Genomic DNA, 12014 nt, shown 5'->3' with positions numbered 1-12014 from the left:
GCAGCCGGCGGGAAGCGGGGAGCGGGACCCGCGTCCGCCGCGCCACCGCCGCCACCATCACCATAACCATCACCATGGTGCTGTGTGACGTGTGCGGGCAGGCGCTGCCCTCCGAGGCGGCGGCCAGGCGGCACCTGCAGCGCCCGTCCCTGTGCCGCCGCCAGCCCCGCAGCGCGCCCTGCGCCGCCGCCGCGGGCTCCGACGAGCTCCGGCGGCACACGGACACGGCCCGGGCGGAGCCCGGCCCGCCGGGCTGCCGCCGCCCCGGGACACCGGCCGAGTGCCCGTTCTGCGGGGCGGCGGCGGGGCGGGAGCTGGAGGAGCACGTCAGGGCGCGGCACGGGCACCTGCTGGGCGCCCCGGGCACGGGTGAGCGGCGGCGGGAAGGAGGGAAGGAGGGAGGGGTCTCTCGGCGGGGATCGGGGGTGGCAGCGGAGAACCGGCCCGGGGAGAAAGTTGGAGCAAAGGAAGTAGTTATGTGTTTAGGTACTGTAGTTTATTCTAGGCGTGATCAGAATTTTACTTTGACTAACTGGCCCAGTGCTGGTAGTTATTTCAGAAACTTTAGGGTGGCATCTCTGCTGTTGGGTAATGCCCTTAGAAAACTGGCATTTGTGATGTAACAAGCGACATGTGCTGACTACATAAATGATGGTTAGGATGCAGAATGTGCCAGTGCAGTCAACCGCACCGCAGGATCTGTGATTAAAATGTTTTTCTTAACAAAAGAAAAAAACCACAAAAACAACAGAAAAAAAAGGCAAAAAAACCCAACAAAACAAACAAAAAACCCCCAAACAACAACAACAACAACAACAACGACAAAAAAGAAAAAAGAAACCCAAAAAAACCAAACCAACCAAAAAAAAAAAAAAAAACAAAAAAAACCAAAAAAAACCACCAACAAAAAACCACAAGAAAAAACCCAAAAGCAAACCACGAACACACCCACCCCAGCCCCAGGTCGTAGCACCGAACAACATTTTATTTCCAAATGCCTTCCAGAAACTGCTAACTCACGATATCAATTCTTGTGTTTTGTGACCCGAGGAAGGTGCAGATAAAATCTGGGGACTCGAGGAGAGCAGTAAAGATGAGTCAGGCACTTGTCTGTGGTTCCCAGTGACACAACAACAGGCAGTGGGCACAACTCTGAGAAATGCCTCATATTAAATGCCAGAACACTTCTTTTTCCTGTGAGAGTGGTTAAACACTAGAAACACTCCTCTGGGGAATTTGAGAAGAGTCTATACTTGGAATTATTCAAAAAAATGACTGGGAAAAGCTGTGTGTAACTTAACCTATTTAATGTGACCATTCTATCAGGGACTAGATGATCTCTAGAAATCCTTTTGAGCTTTACCTGTACTATGTGCTACCCTCAATAATATTGCTAAAACTGCAGAAAGAACATTTATTTGATGCAGGAAGAGCAATAAAATAAGAATGACAGCACTTTTTAGTCTTCTGACCCAACAACTGCTGTGTTATTACAGGAATGTTAATTTTTTCTGTCAGCAGAACATATCTTCTTATTAATGGTTTGATATTTCAGACTAAGCATTTCTTGATACAAATATTATCATAGCAAATTGTGATCTGTCAGTTAAATGGGGCAGAACTTAATCGAAAGAAGGAAAAAAGGTCGTAAAATTTTTGTGTATTTAGATACAAATTCTTAAGTGGTGAAGAGAGTAACAGCTGTTTAGAATTTGCTGCCTTTCACTGGGGAATTTCAATGGCAACACAAACTTCATTACTGTGTATTTGTCTTAGATTGTATATCAGTTAGGAGATGATTTTAGCAAAAAAACACAGAAATTGCATTAATCAAGAAACTGCATTTCTTTTTCAGACACAGGAAATGGTGAACAGCTATATGAATGTCCTATGTGTAGTCTTACCTGTACAAACATTCAGATTCTTGAAGAACATGTGGATTTACACTTAGAGGAACATAACTTTTCAGAAGGTACATGGAAGGGCTTGGTAATACTTGAAAGCATTTGCAAATATTTGCATGTTGTAGTGTAGAATCTCACATAAAATTTAAAATAAATATTTCTATATTTAAAGGAAACTTGGACACATGTGTAATTAAGTTAACATAGCTAAGATCCTATCACTTGCCCAAGTGCTCTACTTAGTTACCATGCTGATAAAGAAATCTTTACTTATGCGTGCTTGCTAAGTAAATGAACTGCATGTTAGCCCAAAGAAAAACTTCAAGCAAAAAATGTTTAAAAGACGGCAGTATGATACATTTGTTTTTCTTGCTTTGTAGAAGGTTTACATAAATGGAGTTTACAGTGGCATGTTCCACTGTGATGAGCTGAGAGTTAATAGCTTGTGAAAACTTCATTTTTTTCTCAATTCATATCTGCAAATACTTTGCTGATTCATTAATCGTGGCGTTAAAGTAAAGAATCTAAATTGATTTTATTTTCTAATGTAGCTAAGAGAATCTTAGAGTTTCCCTATTCAGTTCTCTGATTGTAAATTTTTGTCACTTCTTTATGAGACTGCTAGCAATGGTCTTAGATGCTAATAAGTGATATTAAAGGAACTGTGACTTCTTGCTAACAGTGAAGTGAAACACAGTAAACAAAAGCTATCTTCTCAGTGGTACAGGTACATGCATTATTTGCCAAGTAATTGCTCCAGTAACTGCATAAACGTTGTCCAAGTCAAGAGTCTGAGTCTTGGTGGACTGAATGCAGTCAGTCCTGTTCAGCGTTCATTGCTAATAGCTCAGAATAATAAGGAGTGCATCTCCTAAAATTAATGATCAATTGTGTATGTGTATGTCTGCTTAGAAAGGAATGTCTAAAAATTAAAGAAATGATCCCTCAAAGCATTACTAACCTCCTGAGCAAGTCCCCTCACTTTGGAATGTTGTTCTGGGGCAGGTGGAAACATTAGCGATCTAGAACTGGCTCAGCAACTCCAAACTGAAGAAGATGAGCGGCAGAGATCAGAGGAAGAGAAGCGAGAGAGGGAAGAATTTAAAAAGCTGCAGGTACACTTTCGTTTCTAAATGGTAAACTTAAAACCAGTTGTGCTTTTAGAAGCTGAGTATCCTGGAATTGTAATGTCCTGGAGTGGCCTTACCAGGTTGGACTGTGCAAGCCACACAGTCTGTGTTGAGGAAATGGAGCAGGGATGGGTTGGAAGCAAATTCAATCTCTTGGCAATGCTGATCCTGGCAGAGTGCTGGACGTGGCAGCCTTGAGCTACTTGGCTTTTCAGCTTTGAGTGATGCTGGCTGAGGATGGGGCTGGCTGCTCCCTGTGCTTGCTGTTCTCCTCTCCCAGCACACCTGCTGCCTGTGCTCCAGCCAGCTCTAGTGCTCTGCCTTGCAATGTAGCCTGGAGCATATTTCCTGCCAGAGTGCCAATGGTTCTGAGCATCCTGGCTGTCCTTTACTGGAATACCATCACCTGCTCCAGGTCCTGCTTCCCTCTGCCTCACAGCCCTGGTAACTCACTTCCCACTCTCACTACCTCCTTGCCAGACTGCCTCTCTGCCAATGGCTCTGCCAAGAGAGAGCAGAGGGATGTGTCTGCTCTTCCAGGTGTGACTTTCCTGGTCCCACATTCATGTTTGGGAATGGAGCCTGGTCTTCAGCTTTAAAATAATTGTAATTCTGAAGTTTTTATGTCTCACAATTTTTTGAAGTTACTGATAGTGATTTTGAGAAACTGCATGGCCAAAGATGAATTTTAAAAATGTGATTTAAATCATGCACATTCCATCCCTAACAGAGACAGTATGGCTTGGATAATTCTGGTGGCTTCAAGCAGCAATTTCTAAAGAATATGGAAAGAGAAGTTGATAGAGGAAGGATGCAGCCCTTTGAATATCATAAGAGAAAAGCTGACATGATGGAAAGTTTGGCTTCTGGTATAGATGATGGGAGAACGAAGACATCAGGTAAAGATGCTGAAATTATACAACTAAAACTGTACTTTCTAGACCTTAGATTGTAGTGACCAAATCAGTCTAACAAAACACATAATTCATTGTTTACTATTGGTCATGTCCTAGTTCCAAGCATTATTTTGTAGATCATTCCAAATTGGTATAGTACTAAAGTAACAAGGAAATAAAATCTTAATAAAATCTTGACATATTTTTAATCTGCATTCTAACTTGCAGGCTGCTTTTTTTTTTTTTTTTTTTTTTTTTTATCCTGTGGAACTTGGAACGAAGTTGTCTGGTTAAGGGCACAAATATATGTATTGTATGTATCAGAAGATCAAATGTGTTATTACAAGCTGGTTGCCCTTGATTCTGTGCTTGTTTACTGCTTAGTACTCATTGATTCCTAATTCAGTGTAGCTGTTTGAATTTACAGCAGCTTTTTGTCTTTTGTTTCTGCTAATTGTTATATTGTCTAAGCTGGTTGCAGGTAAGCACAGTGTTCACCTGATTACAGAGCCCAAGAGAGGACTGGGAGGAGTAGGCATCTGCTTGATACACCTTCTTTTAAATGTTTTAAGTTGGTGCAGAAACACAGGGCAGATGCCTCTCTGTATCCCTTTCAAGAAGTTTCTTTTTCTTTACTTTCCAAGACCACAATTCAAAGGTCTTTGAGCCTCTTGCTAGTGGTTCTGGCTTACAAAATACCCACTTGGTTCTTGACAGGTAAAATAAAATTTCTTCTGTCAAAAGGATTGCATGGAAATAACACATTTAAAGTTTTCATTCTTAGTAATGATTTAGATTTCAGAGAGGTTCTTAAAAAATGATTTCTGGTGACCATGGAATAATTCTCTTGACAACAGCATGGCAATAAAAGGGCTTTGAGGATTTACATACCTGAATTGGAGAGAGCAGTCCCAAGCATATTCTTTCATGTAACAAACGAGAACTTGGAATATCCTGCAGGAAGATTATTTTAAAATATTTACAATAATTCTCCAGTTCTATGCCATTTCTGCAATTTCTTTTTTTTTTTTCCCTCCTAGTTTATCCATGAAAAATAAGCTGGGGGGGAGCAAAAGGTTTACATAATATGCATAAGTATTGCTGTGTTTTTAAGGTGATTTACTGGAGATGACAGAGGTATAGGAATGCTTTATTGATGACATACTTTTTCGATATCATTGTTGTAGTTCTTTTGACTAGCACAGTTTATAATTTAGTCCAAGCTGTTTAATTTAATATAATCATTGTGTAGTAACAGTGAAAAAATAGATTTAGTTTTGAAAGCTTCATAGTACATAAATTCATCAAAGTAAAGACCACTGAAATGAAATAGGAGCAATATCTACTGCTTTTGTGATTTGGGCTCTAAATGTAATGAAGTTTTAAAATAAATTGTATCAATCTATCTGTTCCAAGTTGGGAAAGGAATCTTCTGCTAAACGTAGTAGTTCATTTTACAGATACAATTCATATTTGTCTTCCTTTAGGAGTCATTGAAGCATTGTGCAAGTACTATCAGAATGAGAACAAAGATGTGAGGCGTGTGTGGCTTTCAGCGGGAGTAGATCACTTCCACTCATCTTTGGGCGACAGAGGCTGGGGTTGTGGTTACAGGAATTTCCAAATGCTCCTTTCCTCCCTGTTGCAAAACAGCCTCTACAATGACTGCCTGAGAGGTATGAGACAAAATCCTGTTTGTCCCACGTACCTTGGATGACAGCCTGTTGAGTGATGTTTTGCCTTTTCATTTACACAGCAAGTCTTACAAGGTCAATGATACCTATTAAATGTTTGTTGTACCACTGGAACTTACTGTGAAAGAGTCAGAGGTGAATACTGGCAAGAAATAATGTGGTTGAAGTTTTACCTTTAGTTTTTTTGGTGCATCTTTGTCATATCAACTGCCTGTTAAAAAAGAAGCTGAATATTTTTAAATAATAGGCTATTTCAGTCACTGTAACAACAATTCAAAAGCTTTTCTGTTCCAGATACTACACTAATTCCTAGTATCCCAAAGATTCAGTCCATGATTGAAGATGCCTGGAGAGAAGGTTTTGATCCTCATGGGGCATCTCACTTCAACAACAGATTACATGGTTCCAAGGCATGGATAGGAGCATGTGAAATTTATTCACTGTTAACCAGTCTCAGGATAAAGTAAATACTGATTTTTCTTGTGGTTGTTATTTTAAACTGCTGATTTAAGTAGTGTAACTTTAAAAGTTAGGATTCCCAACTGTGTGATGACAAAGCCACCTTAGTGACTAAATTTAACTATATATAAACAGATCTGATTTAATGCAGCATGAATCTGTGTAACTATGTACATGTAACTACTTACAGGAGGTACGTAAACTGAGTAACTGCTTAGATCATTGAGACTTGATGCAGAATTATGCTACATATGCATAAATTAAAGCATTGATTAAAAACTTCATTTTTCTTAAAGTTTCTTCTCAAGAAGAATCTGAATTTCAGCTATTTTCTATGGTTTTTAATTGGGTTCTCTAGTGTGCATGTATCACATACAAAAAAAATGAAATGATAATTTTTGCAAGTTTTACAAGTCCTTGTTAGACTGAACAGAGTAGAGCACTTATTATGTGATAAATTTTCCAGTTTGGGACAGTATATGTTTCATTGCTTTGTAATTATGTGTCCCCTACTCCTGTATTAAAAACCAAGGAAGTAGTGAGGACCACTGGGTGCAGGAGGCAGGGACTCGGGTGAAAAAAAAGTTTTAACAAGCAACCTGCTTGAAATTTTATTGTTTTCATTCTCAATGTTTTATAGGTGCCAAATCATTGACTTTCACAAACCCACTGGCCCTATGGGTACACACCCTCGCTTGTTTGAGTGGATTTTGCATTACTATTCTACAGATAATGAAGGTGGTGCAAAGGTGGTGTGTACTTCCAAACCACCTATCTACCTCCAACATCAAGGTCAGTGTCACAATATGCTGGTTTCTTACTGTTCTCTATCTCTCTTTATATGTACTTAAGTTCAGAGCAGCATTTTTTAGTTCTTCTTCATCGAATTGAAGGCGTGGTTTTATTTCCCGTAATTTTCCTATTTAGTTTGTATTTTTATTGGATGGAAGAGCTGAATGTGATTGGGATCCCAACTTTTTGACATGTACTCTTACTACTACCTTCTTAAATTTTGAGTAATGCCTTCCTTGATCTGAAAATCATTACAAGGTAGTAAATGGGATTTATGTGTTTCTAAACTACTGAAACTCTTATTTTGATATTAGGTCATAGTCGTACTGTTGTTGGAATAGAGGAGAAGAGGAACAGAAGCTTATGTTTGCTACTGTTTGACCCGGGATGTTCTTCCCAACAAATGCAGAAACTGCTGAACCAAAACAATGATGGAACTGGTCTCAAAGTACTTCAGAAATTTGTGGGTAGCCTAAAAGAACAGCAATACCAGATAGTGGCTGTAGATGGGGTGCTCTCTTTGGAAGAGAAAGCTGTAAGTATCTCAGAAAACAGTTTTTGTTTGTGAAAATTTAAGACCATCTGCATCTCTTCTTTGAATGCATATATGGTTGCATGGTGGGTTTTTTGCGTCTTTTCACTTTCCTTGATCGTTTTGTCTCCTGCTGTCTGCTTATATAATCCCAGGATATCAAACCCAAAAACATTTTGCATATAAATGGATGCCACCTTGATGCAACTGACAACTTCTAGGTCTTGTATGCAGGTTTCAGCCATTTGCAGATGTAAATTAGGCTTTTTTAAACATTCCATTTTCTCTTGTTTTCTCCTAAATAACTCATTGTGAGCATGAAAGTTACTTATAAACACTCAAAATCACGTTCAGAGGTTTGAGCTGTTTAATTTATAAATCCTATCCATGTGTTTGACTTTGGAGCATTTTATCTTTCCTAAGACCTTAGGAGTTTTCAGCAGATTTTCAAACACAGCTTCTGTTTCTTAAGTTGTTTTTTTTCCCTACACTTAACAAATTGATTTGAGGACCCATGTTCCAATTATGTGGTGTCTTACCAGCACTGTTCAGCATGTTCAAGCTTCAGGACACACTTTTATTTAAACTATGAAATAACTGGCAACTGAATCACTTGCTCAGCTATATTTAATGTGTATGTTGAAATGAGGTATTAAGTGTTTTCTGGTCTTGAACATGTCAGAAATATTAGTGAAACATGGCCACCCTCTCCTACTGGAAAGCCTTAAAATTCAGGACATGGTGTAAAAAAATGTTTGGGATTTGGTGAGGATGGTGGTGTTCATCTAGTTTTGGTTTGCCACTTCTTTTCAAAATCTTTATTTACATTTAAAAATACCAGTTTTTAGCATGTTGTCTTGGAAGCTCCCGTTTAGTTAAGATGAAATGTAACCCCTAACACTTGTTAAGATTACTAAACTGCTAATTTGGAAGAAGCCCTTTAAAGTGCTGAGTTTGTCCATTGAAGCATTTTCTTTTCCTCTCTCCTCACCTATTTTTAGGCTCGCTGCCATGCTTCTCAGGTCTTAACATCAGAGAAGATTCCTTAAAGGATACTTTTGTAACCTGCTTCTGGAACTTGCTGGGTGCAAAACATTAAAATTCTAACTCAACAATTTTTAGACTTAAACTATGTCTCCATAAATGCTTGGGAGCTCTGGAGAAGCACAACACTGGAGTAAACCTGTAGTTTTTGTGTTGAGTCAAAACTCTGGCATCTTGATACAAATGTAACTCTCAAGTGCTGAGGTCCTTGTCTTACTTGAAAATGTGTTATTTTCTTAATTACTTAGGATTAGCAACACCTACTATCTTGTAGCAAATTATGCACTGTTGTTAATGAGCAGTGGATAAAGATACTTATGGAACTACTTAATTGGAGTTCCTGGTCATGGTTTACCTCTGTAAATGTGTTTATGCTGCCACTGTGACCAGTCCTGTATTTCTTCATGATTCAGTCTGTTCCACCAGGGATTAGTTTACTAGTGAACTTCTTTTCAAATAGATGTCTTTAGATGTATCACTTGAACACATGCACTTAGGAGGTGGATCCCTGTTGGCACTGGCTAAGATGTCTAAGAAAGCGGTGTCTAAAACAGAGTGTGTGTGCATCAGGTGCTGTGCAAGACTGTCCTTTGGGGTACTGGAAGGAAATACTCCTTTTCTACCATGAATGAATAAAGTTATATTTTTTAGAAGTGTTTATTCCATCTTCACCTTTTTTAAAAAAATATGTCTATTTTTTGTGTGTTTTAGAATGTATATCCCAAAAGGACACTTTAGTGCTCCTGTTGTGCAGGGTTAATTCCATTTAAGAGACTGGAGGTATCTGTGGAAACAAGTACCTTGGGTGTTTGAGGAACTTTACTGTGCCTAGGAGTGCTGCTCTGGTTGAATTAAGAGCCCTGCCCCTCCAGGAAGGGAGCTGGAGGCTGGGAGGGATGTGGAGTGTATTGCAGGTAGCACAGAGTGTTTTTGCTTTACCAACTGTACCATGCATCCACCTATTGTAACTGCAGTTTAGATACAACCCTTTCATTTAGACTCCCTTCTGTGCTGACACCTAAACACAGGTGTAAGAGCCTTACCAGTAACTTCTTTCTCTCATGTTTCACATGCTCTGGCAATAAGAACTTGTCATTTTTGGAAGAAGTGAAGCATGTGGACATGTACAGATACTGAAATCCATAAATCACTGATTTTTCTGAAATATGCATGAAATAATAATAAAAAATACTTACAAAAATGCATTCATTTCAGTAGGTATGTTGTAGTGGCCTATAAGCTATGAAAGGTTTAAAAACTTAGGGCATTAGAGGGGCTCAGACTAGGGAAGAGAGTTTCTGGGAATTGGGAGACTATCAGCTGCCTTATTCGCCCTGGTCTGTGAGGCAGGTGGCAAACGGATGGAAGGAAGGAAGCAGAGAAAAGGAGAAATGCCAATAATGCAATCATAATTTAGATGCAAAATCCTAGGCTTTGTAGCATGCTTGAGATTTTACCCATGGCATCTTGATGTGATAGGCACCATCCTCTGAATTTTAACAGAGCTCTGGCACCAACTATTCAAAACACTCAGCCTGCTCAAAATGAAATTCGCTCTGGTAAAGGTGCAGTGTTGCAACTCACTATTGCCTCCATGCATTACAGTGCATGCTTTGGACTGGGGCAGTTAAAAACAACACACAAGAAAGGCTGTCAGCACCAGGACTTTAAATTACTGTAACTCTGTCAGAGTTTATAAATGGGATTTTACTCAATTAATAAGAATTAGTTTTTAATCTAGTTCAAAATACATAAGCACATTTAAACATCCCAGCTAAACTTTTTCCAGCAAAAAAACCCTCATCCCCGTTCATATCAGCAAAATATAACACACACAGCCAAGCTTACTCTCAGTCAAATTCCCTTTATTTCACAGATGTTAATTGCTAACAAAGCTAAACAAATCTGTAGTTCAGACTGAGTCACTAAAACTTCTTCCAAAGACCTGGAGGAACAGACTTTATGCATTTTTTTTGTCATTTCAACCCTTATTATTTCCTCTGAATTATAACAGCAAAGACACATTTTCACATTTTGTTTTACATCATTTTAACATTTTTAAGCTATACATTCTCTGCCTGAAAACCAATAAATATGTTAGTGTGAAAAGACTAGAAAATTTCATTATTCTAGAAATATAGTTCATGAGAAACTTCCTTTCATATGTAGATGACTTATCAGTGATCCACTTGGAAAATGTTCTGATTACCACATTTGAACAGACTACACAGGATTCTTGGATTTGATCCAAATTTAGAGAGCTCCAATTCACTCCTTTTATGAAAAGACACCAGTTTTAAACATACATAGCTAGAAATGGAAAGCAGCCTTAGGAATTAAATGGGTTTTTATGCAGCTGAGTTGAGATATACCAGAAATAAATTAAGTTCAGTGCTGAAGATCATTTTAAAGCATCCTAGCAATTACACAGGAAGCTAGATGTAGTAACTATGAAGCTTTCAATCCAACTGTATCTTTGGAAAAGACAAAATTTAATATCACTTAGCTCACAATTTTTTAATGTATCTGGTAACTCTGTTGGAGCACAGATCCTGCTTATTGCTCTGAAACATAAAACATTATCATTAAGATCTAGATGCTTATCTAGAATTAGTAGCCAAAATTAAAAAGAACAAAGGGACGACAGCAGGAACAAAGGCACATGGTTAATTTATAAAAGTATTTACAGGGTACTTGAACACTTATTTCTATCTACTAGAAATTCATTCACCTTGAATGAAAAAAGGGAAAAAGAACAGGTTAAAGGCTAAACAGATGTTCTCAAGTGATACAAGCAGAGAATCTTGTAACCATTAAATTATTTCCATAATTAAACTTCTCATCTTGAATATGGAATTTTCAAATACTAAAATTCATAAATTTATTATTTCTCTAAGCAAATGTGATACTTTAGTGCAACCCTCTTCAAAGATTGAAGCTGGCACAGTTAAGGCAGTCGACTAACAGTGTTTAAAATTCAGCACACAGTGTTCAATCATTGCCTGTCTCTCTGGAAAGCTGTCTTTTGACACCATCATCCTTCTAGCGCTGCAGTTTCAAACACAGCATGGTTAAACACTGCAGTTCTTGCAGTGTTTGGGCTTTTTGGAGGTGGTAAGGGAGGAGTCCAACAGCTGTTAGCTCCAGAAACAACTCTGAAGGGTGGGCAACATCCCCAAGCTGATGTGTAGCTTTACTGCATTCTGTGCTAACCTTCACAGGCTGCCAACACAATGCTACTAAAACTACACCAGTTACATTCAAACCTACAGAGCACTCTATAAACCCTGCTGCTGTGATGTGCACTCCACTCATAGTGTTTCCATACAGTCTGCTGCCAAAAGCAAACTAATCTTCCTAAGGTGGGTGTTGATTTTTCATAGAAGTTCATTGAGGCACACATTCAAAAAACCCCAAACCCTCTCTGAATAAAGCAACCAAACTTCAAGAGGGCTTCACATTCTGATTTTCTTTCCCCTACTGACCTGAATTCGCCATTTTGAAAATATTATTCATGATTATGGCAAAAAAATTCACTCTTAATTGTACGGAAATGGTTTCCA

The 12014-nt window shown here is 38.8% G+C and overlaps 1 protein-coding gene across 1 annotated transcript; it reads left to right on the top strand.

Moving 5' to 3' along the window:
* The first annotated feature begins 10 nt into the window (after positions 1-10).
* Positions 11-11871, top strand: ZUP1 (zinc finger containing ubiquitin peptidase 1). Its single transcript, XM_063389851.1, has 9 exons — positions 11-369; positions 1856-1972; positions 2910-3019; positions 3765-3933; positions 5418-5606; positions 5919-6087; positions 6724-6875; positions 7190-7410; positions 8409-11871. Exons 1-9 carry the CDS (start codon positions 75-77, stop codon positions 8454-8456), a joined length of 1470 nt encoding a protein of 489 aa, XP_063245921.1. The 5' UTR covers positions 11-74; the 3' UTR covers positions 8457-11871.
* The last annotated feature ends 143 nt before the right edge of the window (positions 11872-12014 follow it).

Source organism: Prinia subflava, chromosome 2 (assembly GCF_021018805.1).
Source record: "Prinia subflava isolate CZ2003 ecotype Zambia chromosome 2, Cam_Psub_1.2, whole genome shotgun sequence".
NCBI classification, from domain to species: Eukaryota; Metazoa; Chordata; class Aves; order Passeriformes; family Cisticolidae; genus Prinia; species Prinia subflava.
This window is presented reverse-complemented; position numbering and strand designations above follow the sequence as displayed.

Excerpts from the sequence above, each read along its gene's own strand:
- ZUP1 (XM_063389851.1), top strand. The coding sequence starts at position 75 with ATGGTGCTGTGTGACGTGTGCGGGCAGGCGCTGCCCTCCGAGGCGGCG. Across the intron at positions 370-1,855 it reads GCTGGGCGCCCCGGGCACGG|ACACAGGAAATGGTGAACAG; the intron begins GTGAGCGGCGGC and ends TTTCTTTTTCAG. Across the intron at positions 1,973-2,909 it reads GGAACATAACTTTTCAGAAG|GTGGAAACATTAGCGATCTA; the intron begins GTACATGGAAGG and ends GTTCTGGGGCAG.